At 50.4% G+C, this 25,478-nt stretch overlaps 2 protein-coding genes across 2 annotated transcripts; both read right to left on the minus strand.

The window, feature by feature from the left end:
• Positions 1-238: 238 nt before the first annotated feature.
• LOC128981178 (uncharacterized) lies at positions 239-5,884 on the minus strand. Its single transcript, XM_054399849.1, has 20 exons — positions 5,818-5,884; positions 5,094-5,240; positions 4,890-5,011; positions 4,674-4,782; positions 4,469-4,585; positions 4,225-4,292; positions 3,999-4,136; positions 3,669-3,854; positions 3,413-3,515; positions 3,182-3,323; positions 2,917-3,100; positions 2,638-2,737; positions 2,437-2,555; positions 2,258-2,295; positions 1,928-2,040; positions 1,698-1,846; positions 1,399-1,493; positions 1,067-1,145; positions 673-781; positions 239-312 (listed from the first exon to the last, which is right to left on the minus strand). The coding sequence occupies exons 1-20, from the start codon at positions 5,876-5,878 to the stop codon at positions 239-241; spliced, it is 2,253 nt and encodes a 750-aa protein (XP_054255824.1). The 5' UTR covers positions 5,879-5,884.
• Positions 5,885-8,769: 2,885 nt separating this feature from the next.
• Positions 8,770-22,547, minus strand: TMEM209 (transmembrane protein 209). Its single transcript, XM_054399601.1, has 14 exons — positions 22,411-22,547; positions 22,246-22,304; positions 21,118-21,249; positions 19,640-19,875; positions 19,251-19,455; positions 17,296-17,471; positions 17,040-17,111; positions 14,845-14,941; positions 13,984-14,109; positions 13,484-13,581; positions 11,201-11,315; positions 11,018-11,115; positions 9,030-9,103; positions 8,770-8,905 (listed from the first exon to the last, which is right to left on the minus strand). The coding sequence occupies exons 1-14, from the start codon at positions 22,545-22,547 to the stop codon at positions 8,851-8,853; spliced, it is 1,680 nt and encodes a 559-aa protein (XP_054255576.1). The 3' UTR covers positions 8,770-8,850.
• Positions 22,548-25,478: the final 2,931 nt, after the last annotated feature.

Genomic DNA, 25,478 nt, shown 5'->3' on the forward strand with positions numbered 1-25,478 from the left:
CCTCTGTGAAGTGGCATTGAGGTTCCTTCTCAGTTCCGGAGTGCTTCCGTGGCCACCACCCTTCTTCCCATCACTGAAGCCCTGTTGGCACCCTACTGGGGGAGCCAGACAGCAGCAGAAGCTTCATCAAACGATGCTTCCAGACTGGAGCCAGCCCAGCCAAGTCCCTGAGACACCAAATAACATCTTGACAGGTGTTGAACCCAACAAGAGGGTTGGAGACAGTAGAGTCCAAACCTCAGCAACCACTGGGTGATGGGGCGAAGAAATACACAGCCAGGAGAATGAAGTAGACCATCACTAACACTGTGCCTAGGGCAGACAAAGCAGGTTGGAAGAGGTTACTGCATGGAGCAAGGAAGGAAGTTGGGTTTTAAGACCTTCTGGTATGGTCTGGACTAACCCACCAGAGAGGACTTCCATGGTGGTCCTCTGCAAAATCTCAAGAGGGGCTTATAATACCCTCTTAAAAGGTGAAAAGGGAACAATCCCTCTTGAACCTAGCACCTCCAAGATGGTTAACCAAGACCCTGGATTTGCTCAAGCCACCACATTCCAAGAGGGGCAGCAAGCAGATGACCCCAGGGCTGTCTCCAAGGAGCTTCCCACCCCATCAGCATATGAAAGGGGGGTACAGCAAGTCCCACAGCAGCTTCACAGGCAAGCAGTCACCTTGGAAATAGTCACATTTGCCATCCATGAAGATGTAGTTCATGAGCACCACACTGAACATGCTGGCATAGACGTGGAGGTCACTGAAGACAAGCGTGAAGTTGGTCGGCTGTAAAGCAGAGATGTTGTGTTTATGGACAGCCAGGACAACCCTGCAACCAACTGCAGCTAGAGACTTGCACACCACCCCTTGAACCCCCTCTGCCACATGTTCCTAGTGCTGGGAACATCATCAGCTGCAGTAGGAGACATCTGACCCCACTTTCCCTTGCACTGAGCAGACAAGAGGAGACACTGGGGACAGCAGCCATGGCCTTGCCATGTCTCATAAAGCTCTGCATGTCCCCAGCCCTGCTGAGGGAGGTCACCATGGGACTGTCCTGGGGCTACTTACATAGAAGATGGTGAAGAGCACCAGGATAGGGATCTGGAGCATGCAGACCTGGACAGCAATGCAGTTCCCAATCTCAATGCTGGGGAGGACAGAGAGGTTACAAGCCAGCAAGAGCCAGGTCCCCAGCAATCCTTGAATCCCTCAGCTTGCAGTCAGAACAAACCCTAAAGTGCCTCTGGTCCCACTTTTTTGGGTGGCTTTAAGTCCTTTTGAGGGCAAGTCCTGACAGATGTGACCCACCAACACTATTAAACTGGGCCCATCACAGCTATGGCCTACAAGGGCCATGCTGGAGGAGAGCACCCCAAAACCCATCCTTTGAGCTTTCTCACCTCAAGCTCAGGTTGTTCTGCAGGGCAAACTGGATGCCATTGACAATCTCTGGCAGCTCAGGCACCATTGCCAGCACAGTGACACCAATGAAGTACTGTGGGAAGAGGTGACATCAGCACATGCATGTGGCCTGATCCAGACCACAACCAAGCTCCTCAGGGCATGGACCATCTCAGCATTTTTCCTCCCAGCTTTTCAGTCTCAATCCTGTAGCCAGGGTAGGTTCTCAACCCTGGAGGGCACATCTTGGCCCTCAGGGCCACCCAAACCTGGCTTACCACCATCCCTACATGCTGACCTGTGAGATGGTGGAGTTAGTGAGGATGGGACTGATGTGCTCTGTGGCCAGGTCAGCACAGGCTGACATGCAAAGGGTGGAGAGCAGGAGGACGATCAGGGCCTGCCAACGAGACCAGTGGACCACAGCGCTGTGGTGGTGTCCAGGCACTGGGGGAAGAGCAGAAACATGATGGGATTTGGTGGGGTGGTGAGAAGCAGCATCCCTGCAGCTGGTTTGGGGACACTCACTGTGACAGTCACTGATGTGGATGTCGTAGATGTGCGAGTGAGTTTTCAGAGTGAAGAAGAGGCCGATGAGGTAGGCAGCAGGGAGCAGCAGGGACACTGTGTACACCAAGGGTCTGTGGGGCACAGGTGACAAGTTCAGTGACACTAGCTGGGGGTGTGGTGTAGACACCCCAGGGCAGGTCCCCTGGGGGTGAAGGAGATGGGGTGCTGGGTTGGAGCCCTTCATTGGGGTAGACAGAGGACTTGGGAGGAATGTGGGACCATGACTGAACCCAGGAGCTGCCACCCAAATGTGGGGACAACCCTGTCCCCATCCCAACAGATACTCACTGGACATGACTGTAGTAGAGGGTGCCATTGTTATCCATCTGCAGAGAGAGGACACCTGTCAGGAGGGATGCAGGAGACAAGGGACAACCCCATGGCTACTGGTGAGAACAGGAGCCAGGTGAGCTCAGTGTGTCCCCAGCTCCAAACTCCAACAGCTGAGGGTTCATGTCCCCACTCACCAGATCAAAGTGACAGTTGTGGCAGAGGTAGTGGCCCAGTGGGTTCTGGGTGACGTTGTGGCACTCACCACACACCAGCTTCCCATAGACCTTGGAGAAGAGTGTCGGGGCAAAGACACCTGCGAGGATGGAGGGACATGAGGTGGATGCCCACACTGGTGGAACATCCCAAACCTGGGGACACCCCTGTCCTCAACTCACCTCCCACAGAGAGGAAGAGCAGGGCTGAGCTGACACCCGCCGAGCGGCTGTTGAACCGTTGCTCCTGGTGCCTGATTCCCCCAATCACCATGCAAAGACCCTTGGGGATGGAGAAGGCCCCCCACAAAGCAAAACAAAAAAAAAAAACACAACAACAAAAAAACCACAACAACAACAAAAAAAAACCAAACCAAACAAACAAAAAACCAACAAAACATCAGTGCTTTGCTCCCAGCATCCTCCCAGCATTCATGCCATGGGGGTGTGCCCTCCTCTCACCGGGACAAAGAGGACACAGCCAACCAGTGTCCCTGTCAGCGCCGACTTGACGACCTCGGCATAGCAGCGGTTGCCCTCTCTCGAGCCCTTGATGAGGGCTGTGATGTAGAAGGTGAGCTCTGTGATGGAGCCAAACGTGGCATTCACCACCGCTCCCACCGCAAAGTTGCTCTGGGCCGAGATGCTGGAGGAGAAGGACATCATCAGTAGTGTGCTGCCACCCGTCCCTGCCTTGCCACCAAGCATCCTCCCCCTCACCACTCACCTGGCGATGGCCATCCCAATGTAGTAGGAGAGAGGCATGATGGAAAGCAAGGCCAGCGTGAACTTGATGGAGGAACTGGTCAGGCGGTTGTGGCTGTCCATGTAGCCCAGCACCAGCGTCACCAGCACCAGGGGCAAGAGATCTGGGGTGGCCAGTAAAGGAGATGACCAAGGTGGGGTTGGATTTGAGGGCAGCCCACCACCCTCCCAGCTCCAGCCCACCAAAGGATACTGACAGCGAAGACGTTGATGCCATCCACGGCATATTTGTAGTAGTAGGGGTTGACAGCATGGTAGCAGCAGAGGATCACCTCCCCCTCCAGTGGCACCTCTGTCTGTGGAGGTACAAGTGGGTCACGCTGCTCCAAGCACCCCACCCCACCCCACAATCTGCCCTGGAACAAGATGGGCGAAGGGGGGAAGGCAGACGGACGGGCGGGCGGGCGAAGGGGGGAAGGCAGACGGACGGAGATCCATCAGTCACCCACCATCTTCAGGCGCCGGATGAGGACCTTCTCTGGGGGCTGGAGCAGGACACTGGTGATGGTGCGGCCACTCAGCTTGGCCACAGGGATGAGGACGATGAGGAGCCATGCGGTGACACACACCAGCCCATGGGCCAGCACTAGTAGCGGGTAGCCCAGGCAGAGCCATGCCACAGTGCCAGCACGTTGCTGCAGACGAGTGTCCACCTTAAGGTTTTGCCCCACAAAACACCCACCCCAGAGGAGGCAGCAACCATGGATGCCATCCCCACCATGATGAGGAGCTCCTGGGGTGTCCACACCCAGATGCGGGTGTCACCATGTCCAGCTTACCCAATGCCTGGTATCTGCCCAGCACTGTGGGTGCCAGCGGTGTGGCATGGGGCCACTGAGCAGGGGCAAGGTCTCCCCTGCGCCGCTTGCCTCTGTGCTAGCCTCACGTGCACCCAGTGCCCGGTGGGATCTTTGGACCTGGGTGGGGAGATGGGGGTGGCAGGGTGTGACATGGGACACCCCAACCACCCCTTCATGGAGTTCTAAATTTGGGGCACATCATTACCTCCACTTTCTGAATCGCTTTGCCAAAGGGCCAGAGAAAATAACCAGCCAGGTCCCAGCAGAGCTGCCCTGTAGGGACACAAACATCAGCTCTGTTGGGGACACAGGTCCCCTCCTGCTACAGGGTCACCCCACCAAAAAGGAATCCAGGAGACCCCAGCACCCACAGGTGCTGTTTTGGGCTCAGCCAAGAGACCCACAGCTCACCCAGCTTCTCATATGGGGATTCCAAATCTGAGACTCACCATAAGGAGCCCCCACAATGGTGATGAACATAACAGCAGCCAGGACAACATAGAGTAATGAAAGCCAAAAGCCAAAGAGCAGCAGGTAGAGAACATTCCCACACGTCACTGTGGACCCTGTAGGAGACACAGGATGAGACCGTTGTCACCTGCACCATCCCAAATCCAGGCTGCCACCACAGAGGGTGTTCCCAAGACCACCCACCTCCAGAACTTCGGACAACATTGAGGTCAGAGTACAACTCCTTGACAATCTCCGATCGGTCCTCCCAGGGCCGTGCTGTCACGTGGCTCTTCCATTTCTTGAAGCCAAACTGCAGAGGTGAGTTTGGGGTTAGAGGGTGGGGAGAGAAAAAGAAAACCCATGACAACCATCCAGAAGCACCCATAGATGGCTCCCACCCATGCCACAAACACCCACCTTGTAGTTGTTGGAGAGCTTGTTAGCCTCCACAGCGTTTTCTGCCGTCAGGGTGGTCTTCATCAGGCAGCTCTCGCAGACCTCATCCGAATGCTGCTGGCAGCAGGCTGGGGAACACATGGCTGTGGGGGAGACAGAAGGTGACATGGGGTGTGGGACCTCCTCCCAGCACCCTGTGACCAGCTCATCTGGTGGCTAACCTACCTGGGGGGACACAGGGATGGTGGAGGTGGCAGCCCAGGTCACCCAGGTCACCCTGCACGTTGTTGATGATGGTACAGTGACGATCGCAGAGGGAGCCCCGGCGGAGGCCACTGCTGTCACTTCGAGGCTCAGCAGCCTTAGGGCCATCTGCAGGGAGGTGTGGGGGACAATAGGGGCTGGAGTCACACTAGAGCTATATCCTGCCTGGGCTCAGCACCACAGGATACCCAGGTGTTTGCTGCACTGAGATGTCACCTTGGTCCCCAAACCTCACAGGGAAGCCACAGAGCTCCCAGGGTGGTACCCAGGGTGATGGATCAGGAGTGGGGAGACCCCCTCGGTGCCAAGTTTGATTCTTGGGAGAGGGAACCCCACCGGTGCCCAGGCCAGGGTGCATTCCCCTCCGGTGCTCAATGAATCTTCCTGGTACCCAGTGCCATGCTGGGCGGGGGACGGGACACCCTCCGGGCCCCCAGAATGGGTAGCGGGGATGTCTCCCGGTGCCCGATGGGATGCCCGGGAGGAGAAAATCTCCCAGGGCCCGGCATGGGGAAACCTCTCGGTGGCCGGTGCGATGCTCGGGATGGCAGAGCCCGGTAACCAGGACAAGGACCCTGCTGGTGTGCTACTCAGGAGAGGGAGCCCTTCCAGGGCCCGGGACAGTGGGGGAAGCCCCTCGGTGCAGTGCTGGGGAAAGAGGCGGAAACCCTCCCTCCCCGCTCACCGGGGGTATCCTGCGCGCAGCAGCAGCGGCGGCGACGGCCGGGTTCGCTCTCACTGGCCATGGCAGGAGCTGCGGCGGTCCCGAGGAGCAGCAGCGATATGGTGTCGGTGGGCCCCGGCCCGCCGCGATTTAACGGGAGGAGCCGGGCATGCGCGGGGTGGGGGCGCGCCCTGGGGAGCCGCCTCCGCTTCGCACCGGGAGGGGCCGGGGTCGAGCCGCCTCTGCTGGTAAATGGATTGTGGAGGGTGCCGGGGGCACAGCGACAGGCAGAGAGGGAGTAGGAGGCTATCGGGGGGTGCACAGGGACAGGGGAGCACGGGGAGGGGGGGGGGTATTGGGGTGCACAAGAACAGGGGGAAAGGGGTGAGAGGTATTGGGGTGCACGGGGCGGTGGCAGGGTAGGAAGTACTGGGGTGCATAAGGACGGGGGCGGGGTGGGGGATACTGGGGTGCACAGGGACAGGGGGAGTGGGGGATATCGGGGTGCACAATGACAGTGGGGTATTGGTGCACAGGGAACAGAGGCACATGGGGACCAGGGGGTGGGGGTATTTGGATGCACAAGGACAGTGGGACAGAAGTGTGGGTATTGGGGTCCATAGGGACATGGGGACTGGGCGAGTGGAGGGTATTGGGGTGCACAAGGATGGGGAGATGGGGTGAGTAATATTGGGGTGCAACAGGGACAGGGGAACACGGAAGCCTGGGGGGGCAGGGGATGGTATTTGGGGGCACAGGGATGGAGGACTGGTGTGTGGGGGCTGTTGGGAGTGCATGGAAGCCAGGGTGTGAGGAGGTATTGGGGTGCACAAGGACAGGGGGACGTTGTGTATTGGGGTTCACAGGGACTGGAATGCAAGGGGACTGGGGACACTTTGGTATTATTGAAGTGCACAGTTTATTGGGCTGCAGAGGGACCTGGGCCACATGGAAAAGAGGTTGTGCAGGATCCTGTTGCTCCTGAGGGTGCCCTGTGGGACAAAGTTTATTGAGAAACACTCATTTACTCATTTTTGGGTCAAAAAAAAAAGATAATTTCTGCACCTTACGAGGCTTTAGCACATAAAATGATGATGAGGCAAAGGCAACAGTTCAGCCCTGTGCTGACCTCGGGGTGTGAAAACTGGGGTGAAGTCCATTGAAACCTGATTCTTGACGGTTCCTCCTTGGTACATGGATGGATTGAGCAGTGCTAAATTGGCATAAAAGGACCTGAGGCTGTTCATCAACAACCAGCTGAAGATGAGCCAGTGTGGGTCCAGGTGGCCATGAAGGCCACCAGCATCCCGGCTTGGATCAGCAAGAATGTGGCCAGCAGGACCGGGCCAGGGATTGTCCCCCTAGACTGGGCACTGAGACATTGAGGCCACTCCTCAAATCCTGGGGTCAGTTTTGAGCCCCTCACTCCAAGAAGGACATTGAGCAGCTGGAATGGGTCCAGAGAAGGGCAGCAAAGCTGGTCAAGGGTCTGGAGAACAGCTCTTGTGAGAAGCAGCTGAGGGATCTGGGATTGTGCATCCTGGAGAAAAGAAGGCTGTAGAGATGTGGGTCTCTACAACTTCCTGAAGGAAGGTTGGAGCCAGTTGGGCGTTGGTGTCTTCTCCCAAAGAAAAAGTGACAGGACAAGAAGAAATGGCTTCAGCTGCAATATGGGAGGTTTAGGTTGGACATGAGGAACAACTTCCTCTTGGAAAGGGGTGTCAAAGATTGGACCAGACTGCCCAGGGCAGTTGTGGAGTCCCCATTCCCAGAGGGCTTTCAAAGCTGTGTAGATGTGGTGCTGAGCGAACATGCTTTAGTGGTGACCTGGCAGTGCTGGGTTAATGGTTGGACTGGATCATCTTAAAGGTCTCTTCCAACCCAACCCATTCTCCAATGTCATGCTGAACCAGGAGAAAAACCCAAACCACATTTGATGGAACCAATTCATTTAATCCAGGAACCAAATGAGCCATTTTGTTATCAGAGCCTTGGGAAAAATCCTTCAGCTCCCTGAGGAGCCAGAGTCACAAGAAACAGTTGTTTCACACCAAAAAGAAGACAAAAAGTGAAAGTGCCTGTCTCACCATACAAACCCTACTAAAAAAATTAACCCTACAGGTTAATCCTCATTTCTCAGAACAGATTCTTCCCCATCCCCTTGCCCTTATAAAAAAATGTTTTTTGGCAAATATTGAACCCTTGATCCAAATCCAAATGTTTTTTTCCCAAAAGGAGGGATTTCAGAAGTTCCGGTCTTCTGCTGAGGTGCTGAAACCATTTTGTCAGTCCCTGGCTCCCAAAAAAAAGGAATTAATGACAAAAAAAAGGTGTGATGAGAGTAAAAAAGTCACTTGAAAAACAAAGGTGGGGGTGAAGTTGTGATTGCACTGGAAGCAGTTGGTGTTTTGGTGCTCCTCAGACCACCAAAGGGTGGTGGCAGCCCAAGAATGTGTTTTAAAAAAACGACAAATAAAAATACAAATAATAAAAATAAAACTAGAATTAAAACTCCATAGTGGTTTTCTCTTTCCTTCATACCTGCAGCACTGACCCTCAGCACAACTATTACAATAACCACAGATTATAAAATATTTTTTTCTTCTCATATATGTAAAATGAAGTAATATGAGCCTAAATTTTATGATTTGGCTTTTCTGGTGCCTAATTGGAACTTTGTGGATCCTGAAGTTGGTCAATTTGGTGTTTTATTCCATGTGCTGGTGGCTGTGCACAACCTCAGGAGGTTGTTCTAGGACCCAAAGCAGTTGGGGTTTAGTCCTGAGAACAGTTATGGAAGAAAAACAGCAAAAGGGCTTTTTTGGCCCCAAAATCAGGATTCCTTCAGGTGAGGAGGTGAAAAAGAAAACCTGCGTGCAGTAAATTAAATGTTTTAAATAACATCATCACAAAACCCACATGAGGACGACAAACGCCCCTCAGCCCACAAAACTGAGATGGAAAGATCTCATTTCAGGCTAAGTTCATGTTGAAGTCAAAAACTCAACAATGCTGCTTGGTTGGTTCTTCTGACCTGTAATCCCACTGGTGGTGTTACTCTCCAAAGATCCACAGAACATTGACTCCTGATAGCCCAAGGTTGACACGTCTGCAAGAACCGAAGTTACCACGATAAATCACAAAGCATTGGTTGAAAGTATTAAACCAAAACCCTCCCACCTCCACCCTTTGGGATGTGAAGTGTTGCTGGACAAGGCCTCCCTGGTGCTCACCCCAGCATCCCAGATTCTTTGGTCTTGATGATGTACAGGAACATAAGCAGAGTGTGGAACATGTTGTTTCTGCCCTGAATCCAGAGGAAAAGAATGGAGAAATGACATCACTGAGGAGATAAGTAATCACAGAGAATGACATCATGAAATGCCTTCCTGAGAGGCGCTACTGGACTGAATGCTTTCCTTCTGTCAGCTAGATAAACATCAGAGAAAGACCCAATGTGGGGTTTGGGTGGATTATCAGCTCCAAGTATTTCAAATTCTGGAGCTTTTTGGGAAGCAGAGATCCAGAGATCAATGTCGAATAAACCTCAGCTTGGGACCTGTAGCCCAAGCTGAGGTGTGAGTGATCTGCTGCCATTCAGGCAGACCTGGCCAGGCTGGAGAGTTGGGGGAAAGGAACCTGACGAAGTTCAACCAGGGCAAGTGTAGGGTCCTGCGTCCTAGGTAGGAACAACCCATTGCAGCAGTACAGGTGAGGGGTGACCTGCTCAGAAACAGCTCTGTGGAGAAGGACCTGCGACTGCTGGTGGACAAGTAGTTCATCATGAACCAGCAATGTGCCCTCATGGCCAAGAGTGTCCTGGGGGCTATAAAGAAGGGTGTGGCCAGCAGGTTGAGAGAGGTTATCTTCTCCCTCTACTCTCCCTTAGGGATGCCATAGCTGAAATTCTGGGTCCAGTTCTGGGCTCCTCAGTTCAACAGAGACAGTCCAGTGGAGGCTCCAAAGATGCTGAGGAGCCTGGAGCATCTCTGAGGAGGAAAGACTGAGAGCCCTGGGGCTGTTGAGCCTGGAGAAGAGCAGCTTGAGAGGGGAACTGAGCAGTGCTCAGCAAGAGCTGAAAGGTGGGGACAAGAGGATGGAGTCAGTGTCTTGTCAGTGGTGCCCAGTGACAGGACAAGGGACAATGGGCACAAACTGGAAGCCAGGAGGTTCCATCCAAACATGAGGAGAAACTTCTTTGCTGTGTGCGTGGTAGAGCCCTGGAGCAGGCTGCCCAGAGGAGTTGTGGAGTCTCCTTCTCTGAAGAGACTCCAGCCCCATGTGATGGTTTGAAACTGTCTTTTTAATTTTTCCTTGCAAAGTTCAGAACAGAGAAAGTGAAAGAATGTAAATAAGTCACTATTGGGTGTAAGAAAGCAAAATAACAATTGTTCTAAACACTTCCATTGGATAGATAGAAATGTTTAAGAACTATTACCCAAAACAAAGTAGGCATTCTGCACATTCTGCGTTCGGCAGTGGGGGCAGTTGCTGGGCTGTCTGGCTGCTGTTTCTTCTTCTCTTCTGGCTGAAGATAACACACACTGACCTTGGCAGCTAAGTTAACAACTTTCTGCTTAACTAACTCTGCTTCTCTGTCCAGGGGGGTCTGGGGGCAAGCTCCTGGGAGAGGGAGGCCCCTTTGGGAGGGTCCCCTTGGGGGGAAGCAAAGGGAGATCGGTTGTGCTTTTTCTGTTGATTGTATATATTTGTGAATGTTGTGAATTTTGTATATTTGTACACATTCATTGCATTTCATCGTAGATTGTAGTCTCTGCTTGTAAATACAGCCTTCATTTGTTTTCAGACTGAGCTAGCCTGGTTATTGTCGGTGGGGGGGGAATTTCAACTCACACCGACACACCCCACCTGACCATTGTGACCCTGGGCAACCTGCTGTAGGTGCCCCTGCTTTAGCAGCCGGGGTTGTACTGGATGATATGCAGAGGTCCCTTCCCACCCCCACCATGTTGAAATTCGGTAATTTTGCTATTACCTAGCAGCAGACTAAGTTCTATGTTGTGGTTAAAGACCAAGCTGGAGCAGCCGAATCACAAAACCACAGAGTAGCAAGGGTTGGAAGGGACCTCTGAAGATCATCAAGTCCAATCTGTAAGTGTAAGTAGTCAATAAAAGTGTCTGAGACCTCAAAAACTGACGACAAAACCAGATCTGCTCATGATTTCCTTCCAGGAGGAGAGACCCATTGAGACCAGCATACCTTGGGCAGGTTGTAGACGTGGCGCTGGTAGATCAGCTCATAGTGGGGTGGGTTGATGCTGCTCTGGTAGATGCAAAACACATTTTCATTTGAAGTGTCTGTGAATAAAAAGTTTAAACAATGAGGAGGAGTTGGAAGGAGCTGAGGTGATGTGAGAGGGGATGAGGAGCTCATCACCAGTACCTGGTTTATCTGGTGTCTGCAGGAAGTGCTGGGAAGTGAAGGTTTTGCCATCAGGGTACTTGGGGTGAGGCGGCAGCCGGGAGTCAAGGTAGGTGCAGAACACGTGCATGATGATCTGTGCAGAATGACACCAAACCTCCCTGAGTGTCCTTAAAAACACAGCCACTCTCTGGCTCTCATCTCAGCAGCTGGTGACAGGTTTTGATAGTTTTACTGATGGGTCTGCAGTAGTTGTGAGGGTTTGGCCAAGAAATCAAATGAGAGCTTCAGAGACACTGCACCCAGTGGTGGACGTGTCTCCTTTTCCCTTGGGAAAAGCAAACCAAGAATGCCCAAATTGTGAAATAAAGGCTCAGAACAAGTAAGCAGCATACATGCTTTGTGTGTTTTAACTCTTCCTGGAGAGTTCTCAATGTTTTATATGGGCAAAGTCACTAAATTATCTGTAATCTGGTGGGCTTTGTGCTGATTAGAGACAACAGGGGCTGTTCTGTAGAGGGAACAGAGAGTTTCTCTGGGCTGAATGCCCAAAGGTTCATGAAATGTGGGAGATACACCTTGGAAATCTCAGCTCTGTATTAGCTGTGATTAACAAAAATGTGGAGTTCTGTCTTTATTTGTTATTTATAGTCAGTGTCTTCAGTAAGTTTAAGTCAAAACTTCATGACAACTGGTTAGTTTCATCTCTCCTTTTGAAACTTCTTTCCTAGAATTCTTCTTTCCCAGAAATTCCCGGTTCTATCCTGCCCCAAACACCACCGTTCCTAGTTGATTTTGACAGAAGATTGAATTCCAGGGTGGGCTGCTCTGCTTCATGATCTTCAAACCCTTCTGAGCTGCTCATGCTGCTGTTTCCTTAGAAACCAAGAGCTGCTCCCTGACCAGACACAAACATTTAATCATCTTGACAAGGAGAAAACCAAATCCTATTTCAAGATGGATTTTGTACAATTTCAGCTTCCAGAATCTCAGCCTATCTTTTGGTCAAGCTCTGACATTTTGTTTTCATCCTCCCAAGTAAGAGAAAATCTATTTACAGTGCAAAAAACAACCCAAAACATAAACCACCTGAACTCCATTTTTGATACAGATTTCAAAGGAACACTCACACTGATTTCTGCTCCTTATTCTGTGGTCTTACTTTTAATTAGTTTTGTTACCTCAGCTGAATTTTCAAGTCCCTGTCTACACTGAGGTGCTGCTTCTGCTGACCTGTTCCTCCTGACCTGTCAGATTCCCTGGGAAGACTGGTTGATAACCCATCAGGCTGTGCTTCCATTCATTCCTCCATCAGAGTTGGAGAAACCTGATGAATTTCAACCAGGGCAAGTGTAGGGTCCTGCACCTGGGGAAGAACACCACCTGCAGCAGTACAGGTGAGGGGTGACCTGCTGGGAAGCAGCTCTGGGAGTGCTGGGCGACAAGGTCACCATGAGCCAGCAAAGTGCACTTGGAGCCACGAAGGCCAAGGGTGTCCTGGGATGCATTAAGACGTATGGCCAGCAGGTTGAGAGAGGTTCTCCTCCCCCTCTGCTCTCCCATGCTGAGGCCACATCTGGACTATTTTGTCCACTTCTGGGCTCTCCAGTTTAAGAGAGACAAGAAACTACTGGAGAGAATGCAGTGGAGGCTCCAAAGATGCTGAGGGGCCTGGAGAAGGCCCCTCTGTGAGGAGGAAAGGTTGAGAAACCTGAGGCTTTTGAGCCTGGAGAAGTGCAGCCTGAGAGAGGATCTTCTCAGTGCTCAGCAAGAGCTAAAGGGTGGAGGGCATGAGGAGGGAGTCCATTGACAGAACAAGGGGGAACAGTCACAAACTGGATCTCAGGAGGTTCCATGAGGAGGTCTTCGCTGTGAGGATAGTGGAGCCATGGAGCAGGCTGCCCAGAAAGGTTGTAGAGTTTCCTTCTCTGAAGAGATTCCAAACCTGCCTGGACATTGTGACCCTGGGCAAGCTGCTGTGGGTGCCCCTGCTTTAGCAGAGGGGTCGTACTGGATGATTTCCAGAGGTCCCTTCCAACCCCCACCACGCTGAGATAACAGGCTGATTAACAGATGCTAATTAAGCATCACAAGTCTCTCAAGCAGGATATGCACCATCTTCAAATCTCTCACAAAAGCTACTCAAGCAGCATTTTCTCCCTTTGGCATTAAAGCAAACAGAAATGAAGAGGAGAAATGCTCTCCCTATGTCAGGCACTGTTAGGTGAGAGCAGACATTTGACTTCCTAAAATATACAGCAAGAGAACTGTCCTAAAGACTTGAAGCCACCTTTGAACACTTACTGAGGAGTCAGTGGGCAGGTCAGTGTCCCATTTGCGGCCTTTGAAATCCCCTCCTCTGTTCCAGCGGAATGAGCTCATGCATCCTCCCTGAGAAAGCTCTGAAACAAGGATTTCTTCACTTACTGGGGATTGAAAGTGGTACTTTATGCTAATTGCTGGGGCTTCATACATGTTTATGATGTACAAAATCAGAAAGCTCAGCTAATGAGACCCTTGTAAAGATAGTAATAAGGGGAGGGGTTAAATGCAACACTTTCTACCTTGAATGTACAGGAGAAAAATGAGAAATGAAGCTTTAAAAACCATTCCCAAAGTTACACCCAAGACCTACATCATCCCATCCCTACATAAAGTTGTGAAGAAACATCTCTCCTGTGTAAAAGCTGCTCTTGCCCCTGCTGTGACTCTCCAAACATGTCCACAGAGGTAATGTCTGATGCCATCGACCCCTGAGTGTGACAAAGAAAGTGTCTGACAGTCACTAGGGTAACACCACCTACCTTTGATCCTCTCCACCAAGTACTCCTGGTTTGGTGTCAGATCCAAATACTGCACAAGAGCGTTTAGGGTTGGGATGAGTGGGGCCTTAACGAGCGCTGCCTGCTTCAGGCTGCTGATGCTGGCTTCTGCAACACAAGAGCCAGCCCAGGTCAGCTATGGCCACCATGGAGCTCCACAGAGCCTCAGGACAAAGAGTTATCCTGTGTGGGGCACCATTTGGAGGCCTAGAAACACTGACCATGTGCCACCACCACAAACACTTGGTCCTATTCCCACAGAGCAGTTGATTTCTGCTCTACATCAGCAAATGTGAAAGCTACAAGGAGTCAACATCCACTCTGAAGAGCAGAGGGAGAGTAACGAGGTGGGAATGAGGACAGCACTGGAAAGGGGTAAGGTAAAAAGAAAAATAAAAAGGGAAGGAAGGAAGAGAAAAATGGAAAGAAGGGAAAAAAGGAAAGAAGGGAAAAAAGGAGAGAAGGGAAAAAAGGAGAGAAGAGGAAAATAAAAGAAACAAAGGAAAGAAGAAACAAAGGAAAAAACAAAGGAAAGAAGGAATAAAGGAAATAATTATAAAAGAAAGAAGAAAAAGGAAATAAGGAAAAAAAAGGGGAAAAAAGAAAGAAGAGAGGTTTGTGAGTTTTACAGGAGTCAGGTATCAGTGTGACTTCATCACTATTTCCAGATGTCTTATGCAGAATCTTTCCAGCAGGACCAGGACCAAAGACCCCACCAGTAACACCCCACTGGAGTAGTGACATGAGTCCCAATTGACCCAACAACCATCCAACACTCAGCTACTGAGCTGCTGGCTCTCCACCAACCCCACCAGGCACCCCAAAGCTTCTCCCTTCTCCCACCTCCGATCTGCAGCTCTGGACAGCCCATTCTTCTCAGCTGGGTGCTCACAGACTCGATCTCTTGGACAAGAGGCACCAGAATAGTCTCATTAATCCACTAGGAAAGAAAAAAGATGAAAATTCAGGAGCTCAGAAGCAACAAAAACATCTCAACACCCCCCCAAGCCTTAATTTACATCCTACTAGTCATCACCCCAATGATCACAAAGAAGGCTGACAAGAAACAATGAGGTCAGCCAAGGAGGAAAGGCATTAAACGATCCTTTAATACCTTCCAAAAGGCCACAAAATTTGCTATGGAGGAGTCAGGACACAGATCTCAGGGGAAGATCTGGGTGAGGATGGTGAGATTGTGAAGCAGAACCCTCCAGAACCATCAAACCATAAAGACAAATTCATCCCTTGATGGCTCCAGTCCCTCTCACATTTGTTTCAAGAAATCAAGGAACTAACTGATAAGGAGTGGGATTTGATATGGGATTTGGGGATTGAAGCAAGATGGTTTTGGGTTGATGAAGAGATGCTCAGGAATTCAGGGTGGATCTTGTGCTAATCTTTGGTTTTCAGCAATCTCATTACTTACTACAACCCAAAACTACAAGGAGAACAACACACTTGATGGATTGGATGAGGGAGAATTCAGAGCTATCTGAATTAACTATGGACAATTAAGTCACCTCTGCTGGGGCAATTCCTACTGATAAGATCAAGGTTTTGCCTTTTGGTCTTAGCTCCTCAAGGCTGTGAGAAGAAAAAATCATCCTTTTGGTTGGAATTTTCCATGCCTGGAGCCCAAGAGAATGAGTTAGAAATGCTGCAGAGACATCAGTTGAATGGTCTGAGTTACTGTGAGGAAAACTAAATTGTGTCACATTTGAGGTCACAGAATTGTTTTGGTTGGAAAAGACCATTAAGATCATAAAGTCCAACCCTGATCCCAGCACTGCCAGGTCACCACTAAGCCATGTCCCTCAGCACCACATCTACATGGCTTAGAAACTCCTCCAGGGGTAGGGACTCGACCAATGCCCTGGGCAACCTGGGCCAGGGCTCAAAAACCCTTTGGAGGAAGAAATTGTTCCTCATGCCCAACCTAAAAGCTTCCCTGGTGCAACTTGAGGCCATTTCCTCTTGTCCTGTTGCAACTCCAGTTCTCTCAGCCACTCCCTGCAAGACTTTTGCTCTAGACCCTTCACCAGCTTTGTTGCCCTTCTCTGGACAGTCAATGTCCTTCTTGCAGTGAGGGGCCCAAAACTGAACCCAGGATTCAAGGTGTGGCCTCACCAGTGCCCAGTCCAAGGGCATGACCCCTGCACTGCTCCTGCTGGCCACATTCTTGCTGATCCAAACCAGGATGCTGGTGGCCTCTTGGGCACACACTGGCTCATCTTCAGCCACTGCTGACCAGCACCCCCAGGTCCTTTTCCACCAGGCAGTTTCCAGCCACTCTGCCCCCCAAGAGTGGAGCATTCGTAGGGTTGTTGTGACGCCAGGGCAGGACCCAAGACTTGGCCATGTTGAACCACTGGCCTCAGCCTATTGATGCAGCCTGGGCAGATCCTTCTGCAGAGCCTTCCTCCCCTCTAGCAGATCAATGCTCTCACCCAGTTTGGTGTCATCTGCAAACTGACTGAGGTGACTGAGATGTTTTCTGTCATTCCAAGGTGGATGAATTTCACGATTGTCAAGTTTTCAGAATAGAAAACACTGAGGTCAGGTGGAAAAGACATCTCAGTGCTCCCCTCTCACGTGCTGTGTTTTCATGTCCTCATGGACACATGAGACATTGAGGTGCTTTTCCAACCTGCTGTGCTTGTTCTCAAAATCCAGACAGCCCTCTGAGATAGGACTTTGAGGAGAGATCTCATAGCTCTCTACAACTCTCTGAAAGGAGGTTGCAGTGAGGTGGGGGTTGGTCTCTTCTCCCTAGCATCAGGTGATAGAACAAGAGCAAATGGCTCAAGCTGTGCCAGGGGAGGTTTAGGTTGGATATTAGGAAAAATTTCTTTCCTGCAATAGGGGTGAGGGAGGTGGTGGAGTCACCAACACCTGGAGCTGTTCAAGAAACGTGTGGACATGGCACTGTGAGACATGGTTTAATAGCCATGATGGAATAAGTCAATGGTTGGACTCAATGATCTCAGAGGTTTTTTCCAACGGAAACAACTCCATGATTCCATGATTCTATGACTTACATTTCTGAACTTGGCAGTCCAAGAGTCCATGTGGTCAAGGAGCTGTCGGTTCATTGTCACCCGTGCCCACACCTGTAGAAAGGTTTATTAAACATGTATAAGACATTAATATCACAAGTTTTCAGGGGCTGGGACAACTTCTGCTACAGCACATATTCAAATCACATTTTTCTCAGCTCAAATACAAACTTCTGTATGAAGCTGAACATTTTAGAGGCCTGGTCCTCCATCTGGACCACCTTCGTCCTGGATATACCTCTTCTGCAGCCTGTTTTGAGCTCAGATCAGCTTCATCCTTGTGAGCTGAGGGAGCCTGGGACCTGCAAGCCAGTTGATACTGGAACTTTCTCAACATCTGGGCATGGTCTGCCATGGAACGGCTGTAGTTCCAAAAAGTCGGGCTGGTGGAAGGAGAGCTGGAATCTGAACTTCCTGAAATGATTAAACAGGGATAATTATTGCCAAGAAATTCTAGAAGCAGTAGCACAGGCAAGAGGTCAGTGTATTGAGGCTCTGACAAGGGACATGGACAACTGCCGTGACTATGTCCAGTCAGTCCTCACAAGCAGTGATAGCTCACCCTTATCTTGATTGTCCACACCCAGGACAAAAACTGCCTGTGGATAATTGACCCCCTTTATCTGAAGTGTCTTCTCCACAAGGTGATAAAGCCTCTTTATCATCTTACCATGGTCCACCACAGCCAATAAACCCTCTAGAGACAATCTATCTGCACACATTTCCTTGGTATCCCATCCAAACGAATGCTCCAGGGGAAAACTTCCTGAAGATCTTAAGCCCTGGAGACGTGTAGAAATGATGGTGTCTTACCTCACCTCCTAATGGCTCAATGAAAGACATTTACTGCCCTTATAGAATCAATTAGGTTGGAAAAGACCTTTAAGATCATAAAGTCCAATCATTAACCCAGCACTGCCAGGTCACCACTAAACCATGTCTGTCAGCACCACATCCACATAGCTTTGAAAGCCCCCCAGGGATGTGACTCCACCACTGCCCTGGGCAGCCTGATTCAGGCCTTGACAACCCTCAAGGGGAAGAAATTGTTCCTAATGCCCAACCTAAACCTCCCCTGGTGCAACTTGAGGCCATTTCCTCTTGTTCTGTCACTTGTTCCTTGGGAAAAGAAACCAACCCCCACCTGGTTACAACCTCCTTTCAGGCTGCTGTAGAGAGCCAGGAAGTCTTCCCTCAGCCTCCTTCTCTCCAAGCTGACAAGGGGAGATCAATCAAAGCCTAACAGCCAATAGGTATTAAGGCAGGGATTGCCTTTTTTAACAGTGCCAGATGCGAAGGGGTAGCCCTCCCAGTTCACACAACCAAAGATGGTCTCTACATACTTTACACACACTTACAGCAATACACATTCAGTACATTTCTGGGAAATTGTTTACATATGCATGGAATTATTCAGATAGATAAAGTCCTTTTACTTCTCTGTCTCTGCTGTTACTTTCTGACCTTCCAACACTACAGTCTCTTGTTGATGCTCTGGCTGACTTCTCAGTATGTGAATCTTTATCATAGCTTTAGCCCCCCCCAAGCTTTAGCCATTGTTCTGCAGCTGTGTCTTATCTTCTTCACTCTAGCCAGCTAAAGACCTCACCATTATTTATGTCTAGAAGTCTAGAGGCTAATCTCTCTCAACTACTGGGAAGGTTTCTAACTGTAAGAAGAACAATTAGTAACTCTCCTTGCCTCAAGGCTGAACAACCCCATTTGCCTCAGCTGCTCCTCACAAGTTCTCCAAAACTTTCTCTGTTCTCCACATCTTTGTTCTCCACACCCTTCACCAGCTTTGTTGCCCTTCTTTGGACATGCTCCAGCCCTTCAATGTCCTTCTTGGAGTGAGGGGCCCAAAACTGAACCCAGGATTCAAGGTGTGGCCTCACCAGTGCTCAGTCCAGGGGCATGATCCCTGCCCTGCTCCTGCTGGCCACACTATGCTGGTCCAAGCCAGGAAGCTGGGCACACACTGGTTCATCTTCAGCTGCTGTAGACCAACACCCCCAGGTCCTTTTCATCTGGGCAATTTCCACTCACTCTTACCAAGGTCACAGGTGATCTCCACAATCAAGGTAGATTTTTACCAACACTAAACTAGAATCCTTCCCAACTGTCATCCCGAGAAGCCAATCAGGAACGAAACCATTGTCAAGCTTTTCCCATCAAACTGATTTGTTTCTTTACCTAGCTGTACTCTCTGCTGTTTCTCCTCTTCATTCCGAAGGAAGGTGTCCAGTAACTTTAGGTCTGTCATGTAATCCTCTTTCCCAGTAGGAGAGGTGTACAGAACAGGTGAGGAGCGGTAACGAGACCTTATCCCACTGCTTTCCACTGGTCCGATACTGGTGGGGTATGGGGATCCACTAGGAGAGGGGCTGAAGCTGGGAACCTTGGATGTATAAAAATAAATAAAAATTGGGTCGTTTCTGTCCTGCTTTGCAGGGAGAAAGGACAAATCCTGATACAACAAACTTACACCTGATTTACAAAACCCACAACTCCACACTGCCTGCTGCTCCCCTTTGATGGCATCTGGACCAAACTAGACCCCTGGGAGGTGTCCTGGTCGTTACCTTATTGTAACTGCTGTTTGGTGAATAGGTGACAGCACTGCCATAAGAAGGGCTGTTGGATAGGGTTTGTAGTTGAGGGCTGTAGCCTGTGATACAACCAGTAGTAAACTTTGGACTGGCACTGGGGGAGCGGGATGGGCTGTAGCTCAGCACACTCTGACCCTGGATTGGAGGAGAAGGAGTTGAAGATGGGACTTTGTTGGCTGCCAGCTCACGTGGAGGAGTTGTCTGTATGGCTGGAAGAAGGAAAAGCAGAATCAGCATTGAGGAAGTAGCCCCAAAATGTCCTCCCTGCTTTAAACACACAAAACACACACACAAGGTTATAGTCAGGCAAGATGCTGGAAGGGACACTGGAAAAATCTGGCCCCTACAGAATGCCAGCATGGTAGGAATTGGAAAGGACCTCTGGAGATGGTCCAGTCCAACCCCACAGCAGATTGCCCAGGATCACAATGTCCAGGTGGGTTTGGAATCTCATGAGAGAAGGAGACTCTATAACCTCTCTGCAGAGGCTGTTCCAGGGCTCCACCATCCTCACAGAAAAGAAATTTTTCCTGATGGTTGCTTGCATACAAAGAAAAGGGAGCAGAGAAGTCTGTTTTGAGAGAAATCTTTACGGCAATGCAGCTTCCACATGTCTACACATTTTTTGACCACCACCAGAGGTGAGGACTCCAGCACCTCCCTGGGCAGCCTGTTCCAATGCCTGATTACTCCTGCAGGAAAGAAATTTTTTATAATGTCTAACCTAAACCTCTCCATTACCTGATACTATGAGAAGAGACCAAACCTTCCCTCACTGCAACCTTCTTTCAGGGAGTTGGGAGAGAGCCAAAAGGTCTCCCCTCAGCCTCTTCTCCAGCATGAACAACCCCAGGTCCCTCAGCTGCTCCTCACCAGACCCTGTTCTCCAGACCCTTTGCCAATTTGTTGTCCTTCTCTGGACACACTCCAGCACCTCAATGTCCTTCTTGCAATGAGGTACCTAAAACTGAACCCAGGATTTGAGGTGTGGTCTCACCAGTGCCCACTCCAGGGGGACAATCCTTGTCCTGGTCCTCCTGGCCACATTACTGCTGATCCAGGCCAGGATGCTGGTGGCTGCCTTAGCTACCTTGGGCACATGCTGGCTTATCTTCAGATACTGTTGACCAACACCCCCAAGTCCTTTTCCACTGGGCAGTTTCCAGCCACCCTGTCCCCAGCCTGGAACATTCATGGGATGGAGGTTAAAAGTTCCTTGTCCAATCTCAAGAGTATTTTGAGTCCTTCACTGTTCCTCAGCAGCCTCTATCCTGCCCCTTCTCACTGTGCCCTGCCAGTTGTCCCCACAAACACTCTCCCACACACCACCTGATGTAGTGAATCTTAATGTGCTGCAGTTAATTTAGTTTCCTGCTCGTGTCAGATGAGGTAATTCAGAACTCACTTCACTAAAAAGAATTAAAAACAAGAGAGAGATTTCTTACACCCACCTGCATTCCGTAACCCCAGCAGGGTCTGCTGGCCAGGACTCATGACCAAGCTGGTTGGTGCCACTGTGTATTTGAAGTACATCCAGAAATCAAACAAGGCGTTGAGGCTGAACACAACTGCAAGGGCAAGTTCTAGGAGAAACAGAAATGGGTTTATCACAGCTGGAGGATGGGGAAGAGAATCAGGTTTGGGTTGGAAGGGACCTTTAAAGGTCATCTAGTCCAATCCCTCTGCAGTCAGCAGGGACATCAACAACTACGGCAGGTTGCTCAAGAGCCTCATCCAACCTGATCTGGAAGCCCCAGCGCTGGGGCTTGTACCACCTCTCTGAGCAACCTGGGACAGGGTCTCACCCCCCTCAGAGAGAAGAACATCTTCCTTCTCTCTAGACTGCATCTCCCTCTTTTAGTTTCAAACCATCACCCCTTGTCCTGTCACAACAGGCCATCCTAGCATGTCTGTTACCAGCTTTCTTCTTGGCCCTTTTAAGTCCTTAAATGCCACCAGAAGGTTTTCCCTGGAGCCTTCTCTTCTCCAGGCTGAAAAGCTCCATTTTTTGCAGCCTATCCCCATAGTGAAGGTGTTCCAGCCCTCCCATTATCTTTGTGGCCCTCTTCTGGACCTGCTCCAACATTTCAATGTCCTTCTTGTGTTGGAGGCACCATAAATGGACACAGTACTCCAGGTGGGTTTTCAACTGGGGCTGTTTAGCCTCAAGAAGAGAAAACCAAGAGGAGATCTTAAAGTTTATAAATATCTGAATGGTGGGAGGCAAGAAGGGGCCAGTCTCTTTTCAAAGATGTCCTGTGGTAGGACAAGGGGCAATGGACACAAACTGGAACACAGAAGGTTCCACCTGAACATGAGGAAAACCTTCCTTGCTGTAAGGGTGATGGAACCCTGGAGCAGGCTGCCCGGACAAGTTGTGGGGTCTCCTTCTCCAGTGATTTTCAAGACCCATCTGGATGCCTTCCTGTGTGACCTGCACTAGGTGATACTGCTTTGGCAGGAGGGTTTGACTCAATAATCTTCAGAGGTCCCTTCCAACCCCTACCTATTCTATGATTCATGAGAACAGATGGGGAGAAAATGATTCTGTGAAGCTATGAAAAGCTGCATCAACTCACCAATATACCAGACCAGCCAGCAGGTGATGTTGTAATAGGAGCCCAGAAGCTTCCCAGTCCTGAAAAGGAGTTAAAATTTATAAGCAATTCAGTGCCATGAAATATTTTAGGGATGTCCAAAGCAGATGCTTTGAGTTTCTGAAGCAGATGTAGCAATGAACATACATTTCAGTGTATATCATGCCTGCAATTGAGACGTTAAGGAGTGCCCAGGCCAAGATCACTTTCCGGGCTTCAGTCTCCTTCCTCATCTTGATGGTCCTGTCGATAAGGGAAGTTGTTGGACCCTGTTCTGATGTCATTATCTGGAACCACAGAGAAAAGACAAAAATCTGTCAATTTATACAGTGAAATTCTCAGTCAGCACAAGATGAAAGAAAAATAACATCCCTCAGGTGAGAGAGAAGCTCCTGAAGAAGGAAAGGTCCTCCAGATCACTGCAGTGGGTAAAAGTGACACCCAGTCAGGCTGTGTTGCCATCCAATGAGACCTGGACAGGCTGGAGAGCTGGCGGAGAGGAACCTCATGAAGTTCAAACTGGGCAAGTACAGGGTCCTGCACATGGAGAGGAACAACCCCCAGCACCAGTACAGGTGAGGGGTGGCCTGCTGGGAAGTAGATCTGTGGAGAAGGACCTGGGAGTGCTGGGGGTAACAGGTTCGCCATGAGACACCAATGTGAACTCGTGGCCAAGACAGGCATGAAAAAGAGTGGCCAGCAGGTTGAGAGAGGTGCTCCTGCCCCTCTGCCCTCCCCAAATGAGGCTGGAGTCCAGGCAGTGCCAGCCTCAGTCTGGACACAACGTGTAAGCACTTTGTAGCATGAGGTGGTGTGAAAACCTTGTCATGTAGAGCCCTCTCTGTAGCATGTGCTCTGTGCTGGCACTGATGCTCCCTAGCCCTGATACCAGATCATCTGTAATACCTAAGTGTCTTTAGGTGATAGTCTTGGAAAGGAGTGCCACAGCAGGCAGGGTTCTTTGTGTCTCAGCAGGACTCCTACCCTGTGAGTCTCGTAAGAAAGAACAAACATTTGTCTGTCATGGTCCCATGCTTGGCTTTTCTGCGTTGTGTGCTTTTGGGTCTGGCATTAACTCACCAGGCTTGTAGATGAGAAGCACTGACACTTTTTGGTCCTTCACAGGTTACACAAAGGGCCTGAAGCAGTCTCAGATCCTGTATGGAAAGGGCTCTGTCAGTCATCAGGTGCAACCTGTGCTGGATTCTACGGCCCTGCTCTGGCAGGGGGGTTGGACTGGATGATCTTCGGAGGTCCCTTCCAACCCCTAACATCCTGTGAGCCTGTGACTCCAGGAAGCTGGAGTCCTGGGTCCAGTTCTGGGCCTCCCAGTTCAAGAGAGGCAGGGATCTACTGGCAAGAGTCCAGTGGAGGCTCCAAAGATGCTGAAGGTCCTGGAGCATCTCTGTGAGGAGCAAAGGCTGAGAGCCCTGGGGCTGTTGAGCCTGGAGAAGAGCAGCCTGAGAGGGGATCTATCAATGCTCAGCGAGAGCTAAAGCATGAAGGGCAAGAGGATGGGGCCAGATTCTCATCAATTGTGCCCAGCAAGAGGAGAAGGGGCAAGAGGCACAAACTGGAACCCAAAGAGGTTCCATGAGGAGAATATTCTTGATTTGGAGGGTGGTGGAGCCCTGGATCAGGCTGTCCACAGATGTTGGGGAGTCTCCTTCTCTGGAAAGATTCCAACCCCACCTGGGCAACCTGCTGTGGATGACCCTGCTTTAGCATGGAGGTTGGACAAGATGACCTCCAGTGGTCCCTTCCAGCCCCCACCATGCTGGGACTGTGTGATTCTGTGATTTTCACACACAGCCATCTCCTGTGGGTTCACTACATCCAGTAACACCTTACTTGAAAGAAATAACCCTAGTCACTTTTTATGTTTGTCTTGTCTCCAAAATATGCCATCATTCCTTTCTGCCACCCACTTAAGACCCTGCCACATAATTCTTCACTAGATGGGGATAGAAATAATTTGGGGTTTGGTAATAAATATTTCAACTACATTACCATGTAAAACAAACAAAAAACCAAAAAACCCCCCAAAAATGCAACCCCCAAATCACGTTAGCAGCAGGATTACTGGAAGAATTATACAAGAACAAGTTGCCTGGCAATTTTTGGGAAGGGTTTTAATCCACTTTGAACCCCAGGTCTTCCTTTCCCACACTGACAAACGTTAACAGCCCTAAACGTTAACACCCTTCAACCCCATCCTTACATTCCCAACCTCTCTCCCTTAACCATGTCCTCCTGCAGCAGCAGAAGCTGTATTGTTAGGACACAAATCAAAGCAAGATTTGGTCCTGTTCTTGTTCCTTAGGAGGGCTGGATGCCTGATTTTCACTTCCAGACTCTAGTATGTCTTCCTGTATGCCCTGTTCTCTTCTAAGGCACAGTGATGAGAAAAGGCATCTTACAGTCTTTGAGATCTGATTCTCCACATCTCCCCTTGCCCCAAACCCCTCAATTCCCCCATGCATGACCACTACCCCACATAGCCCCAGCTCCATTTAGCCCATCACCCCACAGCACCCTCCTCCCAGATCTGTCACAATGGAAGAACCCCCACAGCTTCTCCCGCAGCATACACAGGGACCCTCAGAGCTCCTCCCACCCAGACCCCACTGTCACATGCAAGTAGCCGCCACATCTTCCCTCATCTAGCACCTCCATGGCACCTCAGGGGGGTCTCTACAGCTCTCCCAACCCAGATCCCACTGTCGGAGAGGTTGCCTTACCACTCCCCTCATCCTCACCTCATGTCACACACAGGCACCCTACAGCTCACACTGCCCCAAAACACAAAAAAGGTCCAACATTTCCCCCCATCTTGACCCATGTCACATGGTGGTGGACTCACATATCCCCCTGGTCCTGACTCATCACATAGGGGTGACCCCACATATCCCCCCATCTTGACCCATGTCTCATGGTGGTGGACTCACATCTCCCCCTGGTCCTGACTCATCACATAGGAGTGACCCCACATATCCCCCCATCTTGACCCATGTCTCATGGTGGTGGACCCACATCTCCCCCTGGTCCTGACTCATCACATAGGAGTGACCCCACATATCCCCCCATCTTGACCCATGTCACATGGTGGTGGACTCACATCTCCCCCTGGTCCTGACCCATCACATAGGGGTGACCCCACATATCCCCCCATCTTGACCCATGTCACATGGTGGTGGACTCACATCTCCCCCTGG

This window comes from Indicator indicator, chromosome 3 (assembly GCF_027791375.1).
Source record: "Indicator indicator isolate 239-I01 chromosome 3, UM_Iind_1.1, whole genome shotgun sequence".
Lineage (NCBI taxonomy): Eukaryota > Metazoa > Chordata > Aves > Piciformes > Indicatoridae > Indicator > Indicator indicator.

What these genes read in the sequence shown, in the direction of transcription:
- TMEM209 (XM_054399601.1), bottom strand. Translation starts at nt 22,547, where the DNA reads ATGACATCAGAACAGGGTCCAACAACTTCCCTTATCGACAGGACCATC. An exon ending in GGCATGATATACACTGAAAT is followed by an intron (nt 22,305 to 22,410) that starts GTATGTTCATTG and finishes ACTCCTTTTCAG; the next exon opens with GACTGGGAAGCTTCTGGGCT. An exon ending in CAAACAGCAGTTACAATAAG is followed by an intron (nt 19,456 to 19,639) that starts GTAACGACCAGG and finishes TATACATCCAAG; the next exon opens with GTTCCCAGCTTCAGCCCCTC.
- LOC128981178 (XM_054399849.1), bottom strand. Translation starts at nt 5,878, where the DNA reads ATGGCCAGTGAGAGCGAACCCGGCCGTCGCCGCCGCTGCTGCTGCGCG. An exon ending in AAGCGATTCAGAAAGTGGAG is followed by an intron (nt 4,137 to 4,224) that starts GTAATGATGTGC and finishes CTCCCCACCCAG; the next exon opens with GTCCAAAGATCCCACCGGGC. An exon ending in GCTCTTCCTCTCTGTGGGAG is followed by an intron (nt 2,556 to 2,637) that starts GTGAGTTGAGGA and finishes CCATCCTCGCAG; the next exon opens with GTGTCTTTGCCCCGACACTC.